Source organism: Kryptolebias marmoratus, linkage group LG18 (assembly GCF_001649575.2).
Source record: "Kryptolebias marmoratus isolate JLee-2015 linkage group LG18, ASM164957v2, whole genome shotgun sequence".
In the NCBI taxonomy this organism is placed as follows: domain Eukaryota; kingdom Metazoa; phylum Chordata; class Actinopteri; order Cyprinodontiformes; family Rivulidae; genus Kryptolebias; species Kryptolebias marmoratus.
The window spans coordinates 1993904-2004269 of NC_051447.1; the positions used below are offsets into that span (position 1 = coordinate 1993904).

At 38.9% G+C, this 10366-nt stretch overlaps 1 protein-coding gene across 3 annotated transcripts in view; it reads right to left on the reverse strand.

The window, feature by feature from the left end:
- Positions 1-3701: 3701 nt before the first annotated feature.
- The window catches only part of LOC108246955 (leucine-rich repeat-containing protein 24), a 26509-nt gene continuing 19844 nt past the window's right edge, over positions 3702-10366 (reverse strand). For 2 of the 3 annotated variants that reach the window (XM_037981363.1, XM_017434746.3), the window contains 2 exons: positions 9501-10061; positions 3702-5533 (listed from right to left, as the gene is read on the reverse strand). In XM_037981363.1, coding sequence (XP_037837291.1) covers positions 5117-5533; positions 9501-10061 — 978 coding nt within the window. In that variant the 3' untranslated portion in view covers positions 3702-5116. The remainder of the gene's footprint in view (positions 5534-9500; positions 10062-10366) is intronic. The other variant, XM_017434748.3, reaches the window with a different exon arrangement.

A 10366-nucleotide genomic window follows, 5' to 3' on the forward strand; every position in this document is an offset into this window, starting at 1 on the left:
GCTGAGTCAAAAAGCAAAGCTCTCGATTTACCGGTCGATCTACATTCCTACTCTCTGGGCACATCCCGCCGGGTGGAGGCCCAGAGGGAGACCCAGGACACGCTGGAGGGACTATGTTTCACGGCTGGCCTGGGAACACCTTGGGATTAGATGATTTTAAATTTCCGGAGGAGCTGGCCCAAGTGGCTGGGGAGAGGGAAGTCTGGGTCTCCCTACTTAGGCTGTTACCCCCCCGACCCGACCCCGGATAAGCGGAAGAGAATGGATGGATGGATGGAGGATTCCCAAAATTATTTCTATTTGTTAAATGCCCAAATAATAAGAGAATTTTGTATTATCTTTTTCAAAGTCACAAATTTGCATACACTAAGATTTTTATGCCTTTAAACAATTCGTTAAAGTCCAGATGGGTTTGGCAGCTTTTTATAGGTTAGATGACAACATTTGAGTGACTTGGAGGTAAAAATGTGGATGCATTTTAAGGCACACCCCAAAGCATCTTTGTGCAACAACATGAGAAAATTAAAAGAAAGCAGCCAAGATATCAGGAAGAGAATTATCGACCTCCACAGCTCTGGTTCATCCTTGGGTACAATTTCCAGATGCCTGGAGGTTCGTCTGTTTAAACAAATATATACAAGTATAAACACAGCCGGCCCAAAGTTGTAAGGAGCTCTGTTACAACTGCTGCTGTAAGGTGTTTGTGTGTGTGCATCTAATGTATGTTAATCAGAGTCCACATAACTCAGCTGCAATTGGCCATAAACCAATGAGCTGAACGGGGATGGGCTGGCTGAGGAACCTGTGCTGCCTAAAGATGAGCTGCAGAAGTGATGTCAGTCCATTCCTTTGCGCATCTCAACCATCCACACTCAACCCATTGTGCCACATCAACCAACTAGTTTGTAAGTAGTTCTGTAGAGGTGGGCTGCAATTTTATATAGACCCTTTTCTCCTGTTTTTGTTAGTCCAGGAAGGTATGAAATTGTCTTTCCTTGAATGTTATTTTTGTACATAGGTATTTAAATTAATAAGATAATTTGTGTTTTGTTTGTTATTTTGGCCTGCTCTCTCCCCGATGTTAGTAAAACTCTATTTTGTAAATTACACAACACCTGTAAATAAATCACACTTTTTCTGAAAATTCAACACCTTGTCCCTGTGGCTGCTTGAGTTGTGCAGAAGATTAAACACTTATGTTATGTCCTGGCTGCCCCTAGACGGGGCATAACAGGTCCTAGGCAGAGATTTTTGGGGGGCCCTTTTAAGTTAATCCTATCACCCACCCACCACTACAACACTACAAACATCTGTTTACATTGTTCATGCTTCACATTACATTATCCATGCTTTTCTGAATTCAACACAACTAGTTTAATACAGTGAGCTGAAAATGAATTCGTTAAATTGACAGGCTACATTTGGTTTCCTCCTGGTTCTATAAGTAAAAACCTAATTCAGAGGATTTCCCAGTTCAATAATGTTTTTTAGTAGTTTGTCTTGTTTCTACAGTAAAGCTGAATTTACTGTATGTTCCATTATTATTATCAAAAAAAAAATTCTTAGTGGGAAACTTACACTCCAGTAAGCTATTTTAGACTACTCAAAGTAAATAACTACAGTAACAAGTTAAAGTTATTAAAAATGTGATTCAGCCGTAAGTACTGAGGCTGCTAATCAGGAGGAAGAATAAAACTTCAGAGACTGGAAGCAGAGTTGGTGGAACATTTTTTCACAGGCAGTAAAATCAGGCCTCAAAACAAGATGAGACTCACTCTGAACTATCTACCAGACAGATAGGGTTTTAGACACTGCTGTGAGCAAAACTGATAACAAGAGTACCGCCAACGATACAATCTAGGGAACAGACAGTTTGACATTTCTATGTTAGTCAAATGTGAAGATGGAGCATAGACAAGGTGTAAACAAAGGGGAGACTTGTGACCTTTATCTATGACCCAGTGACTTTAAAATCAGTGAAGATCATTGTTGATGTCCAGCTGTGCAGTTTAAAATTTTTTATGGTAGAAGGTTACCAACTTATAGCTCTCTAACCTTCCTGTAACCTCTGGGTCGAATTGACCCGAAGATACAAGGACTCTACCTCTCTCTATCACTCTCTCTTTAGAGGGCGTGACTTTTGACCCTGTGACCTTCCAATCAACAGGGATTATTGTTGATCCATGAGGATTCCAGCTGTGCGTTTTGACATTTCTATGTTAAAGGTTTATCAATTAAGAGTTCTTTAAACAAAGGGGTCACCTTGACCTTTGACCCTGACCTTGAAATCAATAGGGATCATCCTTGACACATGAGGTGTCCAGCTGTGCAGTTTGACATTTCTGTTGGAGGATTATCAATTTAGAGGTCGGACAAGAAATGGTCTACAAATGGACGGAAAGAGTTGGATGGATGGCGCCATAACATAATACGTACTATCTTGCGACAGGTGTAAAAAAAAAATTCTGTAAGTACTCCTTTTTCTGTTTCTGTATCAACTGGAACAACCCTGTTCCATTAAAGGAGAAAATTAGAAGAATAGAAAAACTTGGTAAATAAATTATGGTAATTAACCATTCACTATTTCACTTGCACCTGGGGACAATTTAGAGTTACTGATGAACTTTTGCATCATTTTGGTCTGTGGGCAGAAACAGGAGTACCCTGACAAAAACCCACAAGTGCACAAGAAGAACAAGCAAACTCTGCCCAGAAAGGCTGGGAGGCAAACCTGCAACTTTCTTGCTGTGACACGACAGCTCTAACCAGTGCTCTGATGCGCCGCCATCCAATAAATCCATTGTTAGGAAATGGAAAGATAATGCCCCAAAGCAAAATTGCCAAGAGAGGGTTGTCCCCCAAACTCACAGAGCAGGTAAGGAGGGCATCGATCAGAGAAACATCCAGGAGGCCAAAGGTAACCCTAGTGGAGCCGACTGGAGACCCCCCCAAATATGGAAGAAGGGGCTGAGGTCAGATGAGACTAAAACTGAACTTTTTGGCCATTGAGCTTAGCACACCACACCATCATGCTGTTGGAATATCTTTCATCAGCACCATTTTTCAGTTTTATTTATTTATTTTTTTAGATTTTTTTTTAAAACAGTATTCTCTTTATTTAACTATATGTGTCTGAAGTATTTTGAGTAAGTGTATTATAATCAAGTACATATACAATCAGGTAATATAGGTTGTATAGATAAAGCAGAGAGGGGGTTAATACTCCTGCAACCCACTATAAATCTATGTTCCACCTTTTTATCATCACTTAGGATGACAGCAGGAATGATTCTCATCTCATTAATGATAAACAAACATGTAGTATTTTTAAAATGCCATTCCTCCATGTGAACTATGTCTGTAGAAAGATAGAAGCTGTCTGAATCCAGATCTGAAAGGCTAACAACCACAGGACTGAAGCACAGCTCATACATTACAGAGAATGATTAGATCTCCAGTCATGGACTGTCCAACAGGCGAAGGAGACGACCTTCAGAGGCAGCTTGTTGTTGGCTCTTGTCTGAACAAAGGTGGATAGGATATGAACCAGATTAAAAGTATAACAAATAGTTCCAATAAGTAGGGAACAGTTTTAGACACTGCCCAGCTTTAACCTGGTATATATCACCATGATAAACGGTCCACACTGTTTCATTTATGTAGCACTTTAATACTGCTACAGTGACTAAAGTCCAGAAAATCATATATGCAGGTGTTTGTTTTTCAGTCAAAACGAGGACTGGTTTATTTAAAGAAAAACAATCAGAAAAAGTGACATGAAACACAGTTGAGCACACAGTTCAAAATGTCATTAGAAAAATATACAGTTTGCCAAATAAAGTCACCACCTAAACCACTACTTCAGCCACAGCAACAAATATTTTAATTCCGACTAATGCAGTGAGCAGCTTCTCATTCTTTAACCGTGTGGTTAAAATAAAATTTAAAAAATCTTTACTGTTTCAGGTTGACTCATGACTGAAACTAAGAAATGTCCGAAGCATTAGGATCTGGAAAGGTTTTGGTGAACCATCATCTTGTAGGAATAAATATGGTCAGAAAAACAGACGAAGATCAGAATTCTTGGTAATGTTTAATATTTCAAACTTAAAAAGAATCTAAGATACTCCTACTGAACAGATACAGAAGTTCGGAGCACTTCTGAGGACTCGGTGTGTTGCAGAGACAATAACGAACTAAATGCTAAAAAACTAGAATTGTTGTTCTGCCTGACTGACTTCTTGCACTTTAAAATAACTGTATTAAAAATGAATTTCTCATAATCCCAGAAAACCAGATATTTTAGCCCAAACCAATTGCCTTTGCCTGCACTTATAATACCCAGTCATCCAGAACCAAACAGGTGTATAGCTCCAAGGTCCATGAAAATGATCTGACTTTGTGCTACAGAACCCTGTTTTGTTGTTGTTGTGCAGAACTGGACAGGACACTCAGCAGGAATGACCGTTTTAGCAAATGATGAGGAGTTTACCTGGAATAAAAAGGATGTTAAAGATTTACAATCTTTTTTTTGATAATTAACATGATCTTGCACTTTAAGCAATACATACACCAGCCATAGTTACACTTAAAATTTTAACAAGAGTTTTACACAAGATCATCTATTGGAAGATTTTTAAAAGTTCCCTGCTTTTCACCTTGGAAATGAGCTTTAAGTTTTAAAGAAGACAGATTTCAGTTCTTGAACTCATTATGCGATCTTCCTGCTACAGAAGCATTTCTGATGTCTTATCATGTCCAGTACAGTTCAGATATGTGCAGCTCAGTTTACAGCCAAGTCCAGACTCCACTGTGTGAGTAAAGCTGCGGAGATCAAATCTGCCCTATAACTTCAGACATTTTGGAACAGGGTCACAGAACGTCCAATAAAAGGTTCAGTGTTTCAGTTATTCAGCAGATTGTCAGCACTATCTTGTATGTAAACTTCTCTAGTAACCTTTAGGATGTTTTATGAAAGGAATATCCCTCAGAAGGAGTTTGTACTTCTATTCCTAATTGACAGATTTCAGTTTTTTAAGAGAGGAAAAACTCAATAAATTGTTGTGTCACACACATGGAAACCCTCTGTGTTGGCTGAGTGGTGTCTCTTCTTCCCTCAACAGTGGATCTCGTAAGCGATCTGAGACTCCATGAACAAGCCTGTATGGTTCAGGAACATTTCTTCAGCCTCTGATGTGATTACAGGCTCTGCTTCCCCTCCTTCCCCTGCCATTCTCTTCATCGTCTGTATGCCGCTGTCCTGCGGTTGCTGCTGCTGCTGTTTGATCAGGATAAGAGTTGGGTTTGTGGTTAGTCCTGGGCCCACAGAGAGCGTTTGACTGGAGGTGTCTGATGGTGCGGGGCAGCCCAGATTAGAGGTTGAGATGTCTGTTAGTGGAGCAGGAGGAAGCACGGGTTTGGCTCTGTTGAGAACATACATTTCGTGGCCTTGCTCGTCACGGTACTCTTCCAGCTGGGCAAAGATGGTGGGCCCATCAGAGTAGTCATTCACGTACAGGATGCTTTCTTCCTGCTGGTTAAAATTCACCATCACTTTTGGGTTACATAAACAACAGACCTAAGAGTTTCATACTTTCCAAATGCTCTGTTTTAGTCTAAACATCTGCATAAAAACCTAATTTATTGTTTTGGTTCCATATGTTTCTCAATGTATGTATTCTTATGAGTAAAATAGCATCAATTAAATTGGGATCTGCTAGTTCCCTGTAGTAAACTTTTAGTGGCAGTGTTATGTAACCTTGTGAAGGGGCATTTTATTCAATTCAGTTCAATTTTATTTATATGTATATATCACCAGTTTACAACAAAAGTCATCTCATGGCACAGTAAAAAATTAAAATCAAGTCCAAATTATAAACTAATAATTAAGATCCAGATTCAAATCCAGTTACTAAGTAAAACTATTAGACAGAATTAGATCAATATTCATTGTTACGCTGATGATACTCAATTGTATTTATACAAGAAACCTAATAAATCAAATTAGTTACTTAGATTACAAGCTTGTCTTAAAAAAATGAAAACCTAGATGACTCTTAATTTTCTGTTTTTAAACTAAGACAAAACACAGGTTGGGGTTTTTTGGAGCTGAGCATCTTAGGAATAAACTTTCATGCTTTTTATTTCCTCTGGATGGCATTAACTTGACCACCAGGTTTTAATGTAAAAACCTTGACATTATTTAAGATCAAGATATGTCTTTTAACCCCCACATAAAAAAATGTTACCACGACAGCTTTTTTCCACATGTGTAATATCACTAAAATTAGAAACACCTTGTCTCAAAATTATGCATTTATCATGTCTAGGCTGGACTATTGTAATTCTTTATTATTTGGGTGTCCAAAAAACTTCTTCAGTTGATCCAAAATGCTGCTGCTAATGTTCTAATAGCTTTTATCCATTGGCTTCCTGTCAAATTCAGAATAGAATTTAAAATCTTACTCCTAACATACAAAGCTCTCAACAACCAAGCTGCATCTTATATTAAAGATCTTATTGTTCCATATTTTCCTAACAGAGCACTTTGCTCTCTAACTGCAGGATTACTTGTGGTTCCTAGAGTTTCTAAAAGTAGAACAGGAGGCAGAGCTTTCAGTTCTCAGGCTCCTCACTTGTTGCATCCAACTTCCAGTTTCTGTCTGTGAGGCTGACACTCTGTCTACTTTAAGACTAGGCCTTTCCTTTTTGAGCGGTCCTATTGTTAGGGTTGGCTTGGGTTTCCTGAGCTATCCCTTAGTTATGCTGCTATAGGCTTAGACTGCTGGAGGACAAACTGACCACATTTCCTTACTCTGCTGTACTTGCTCTACTGTCTCTTCTCTGTCCTCTCAAACCCCAGCTGGATGAGGCAGGTGGCTGCTCATCAGCCTGGTTCTGGTTCTGCTGGAGGTTTCTTCCTGTTAAAAAGAAGTTGTTTCTTTCCATTGTTACCAATGTGCTTCTCAGGATGGGAGATTGCGAAGAAATGAAGATTCAACGCAATTTGCTGGCTTTATTAGATAGATAACTTTTATAAACTCACATTTTATAATGTACTGTATGTACATGGATTGTATTATAATAGGTACTGAACTGACTGTGACTGGATTTGAATCTGGGTCTGTTTTAGAGTGAATTGAACTTTTAGTTTGGATTTGTTTTCTTTTCTTTGTATAGTGCCCTGAGATGGCTTTTTTTGTTAACTGAAGCTATATAAATAAACTGAATGACTTGTTTCATGTAGTTCTTACCTCACCTTGCTTTACCTTACATGTTCAAATATTTCTATAATAATGTAATGCTTGTATAACAATAATAAAGTTTCTAATAAGTTTAGCTGTAATTAGTTATTTCATGCGTGGGGGAGTAGGCAAGGCTTAAAACCTCACATCTCTAGTCCGCAGATGCTGGTTCCAAAAATACAACATGACAGCTTCCTAAACCAGGTCCTGCTGGCTTCAACTCCCAACAATGAGAGAAAGCCTTTGGTCTAGTGTTATAATACATGTCAATGACAAATATCAAAAGTGTGACATTTAACTTCAGCCTACAGTGACCCTGATCAGGATAAAGCGTAAAAAGTGGGAGTGGCTAAAGTCTCAGGGCTGCACTGTGTTCTAGTGGTTAACGCTGTGGCCTTACAGCAAGAAGGTCTCCCATTTGCATCTTGGCTGCGTGGGCCTTTCTGTGTGGACTCTCTATGGTCTCTATGCATCCCTGAGTTTTCTCCAGGTACTCTAGCTTCCTCCCACAGTCCAAAAACATGCATGTTAGGCTACATGGGGACTCTAATTTGACATTTGTTTGTGTATGCACCTGTCTGCATTCTTTTTTATATTTTTTACAAACTAAAGAGAAGATTAAAGTCATTAAGAGGCCTGAAGTAGACTTGACTGCTAATTAATACACTTGAATGCATATTAAACACCCTCTAATGTTTTCAAGGGTTACCAATGCATAACCCTTATCACTACCTTGTTAAAAAAATCTTTTGTCCTGTCTCTTGTTGTTCAGATTTGAAATAAAACGTGCAAATTATACACCAAAACGTGCGGCTTGATTAACAATAGTGTGCTTTGACATTTGGTAGTGGAATGCCACACAACATAGACAAAATTAGCAAAAACCTGCAAGAAAAGAAAATAATGGAGTTCAATGGGATATTGGTGAAACAGATGAGAAAACCCAACCCCCATTGGAGCTCTGTAACTCAGACAGACTTCACAGTAGAGATATTATTCAAAGTTTAAATGGGTCACAGAATGTTGGACTATACATGAATTAAATGGCATTTGGATGTTTTAAATGTCTGTTTACACAATCACATTTTTGACAGTTTTCCACAGCAGGTTCAGCTGACGATGTTACACTATCTTCTGAATTGTCTAAAATGTTCTAATCTTTTGCAAATAAACACTTTTTACTCCCACAACTGTTTTGGTGCATACCAAAGGTATACATCAAAATGTAGGGACTTCTGTTTTCTTTTACTCAGTGTGTCTTTCACTACTGTAGGACTTTTATTTTTTTCTCAAATCCCCCAGAACACAGAGTGCACAACCAAGCTTCCACAGGTTCAGTTATACTTGAGCTCAAAATTTCCCTTCAAAACTGGAAGTCTTTTAACTAGTCATATCTTCAACATAAAACACTATATGTCTCACTAATGTCTTCATTTTTTTTAAATCACGGGTGACCATTAGAGTCTTCTGCCGGTCATGGGTCAAGAATATGTAAGATCTGACTTCTAGTTGTTGCACTTTGACTGTTTGTTTAAGCCTTATTTTCTGTCTGCCTCTCATTAACTTGGCAGTCAGGGAGTGACAGACACTAGGGAACAAACGACAGGTGACAGATGTGTGGTTACCATAGGGACCATAATGAGCCACTGACAGCAGCTGTAACATTTCTTTTGATTTTACTTCTCTTTACACTTCTTCTACAGTTCAGACATAAAATGTGGGCATTTTTCTGAGGTCCAATTATTATAAAATCATGTTGGAGTTCTAGACAGAAGCTGCGTCGGCACACTGCAACATTTCTGCAGAACATTTCTAATTTTACCGTTGCTGCTATGACCTTGTGCTCACTGCCTGAATTACATAAAACATCCTGCCAGATATTTACAGGAATATTTTAAAGGGTTATCAGTTATATTCATTGGTGTTCATCCCTATTTTAAAACTTTAAGTTCTTTGTAAAATCATCAAACCAAACTGGAAAAAAATTGGCTTAATTATCTACATAAAAGATTTCAGAATTTGGTAAAATTATGTTTTTAAGTTTCTGTTCTGATGCAACAGTTTTTTATTACACTTAGAACTTTTTTTTACTGTTTTTTATTTAATCTAGTGGCAGCAATATTTTGATATGTATATCAAACTCTGTTGCCCTGAAATATTACCTGCCCTTAGACGTTCCTATCACTTATCAGGTTGTACGTGTTTGTTGCTTTTTTCTTAATGTGCTGTTTTATTTTGTTGCTGACCAATATCCACCTTTTCAGCACCACTGGGCTCCTTGTCACACTGGTGATGGCGGCTGTAAATCATGGCGACCAACAGCAGAGCGGTCAAAGCCAGCAGGGAGATGCCCAAAGAAATGGCTGTCTGAGTGGCAGCTCCCAGAGCATTGAAGGCCATGCTGCCCAGGGCGTAAAGGGGCTCTCGGCTCACATCGGAGCCCAAAGCATGACCGTGGCTCTTCAGTCGAGGCCAAACAGGTGAGTATGGCGAGGATACTTGAGACCACATGGCCCAAATTGAGGAGGAAGACAAGGAGGATGAGTTGATGGCAAGTTGAAAGGTCACTCTGGCAACACCTCCTGCATTCCAGGCTTCACACTCATAAAAACCAGCATGTGCCACTGTCACATTACTGAGAAACAGCATGCCACTGCCAGTGTCTGGGTCAAAGTGCTCGACAGCATTCTTCTGCAGGCTGACTCTGCCTTCCTCAGAGGACTCCTTTGAGCCTTCACTTCCTCCAGTACCCAAATCTTGAACCAGACCTCTGGGAGAGTCCACTACTTTACCTTGGGATGCTTTCCTCCAGGTCACCTGCAAAGATATTTACAATTTTATACTGACTGGAACTGTTGAGATTAAAAACTTGAAGTGACCACAAATAATAATATTGATGATTTTACATAAATTATCATCTACTTCAGACCTCCAGTTGATGGAGATTCCATTGTGGTTTGAAAAATGTGGATTATTATATAAACTGTGGTGGACTGCTGTCTGTGGAGTTAAATTTCTCAATTTTTTCTCCAAATGAAATCTCTGAAACACTGTCATGATGAAATCTGAAAACTGATCTGAAAAATAAAGCAACAACTTGAAGAAACTATTGCTGTGACCCC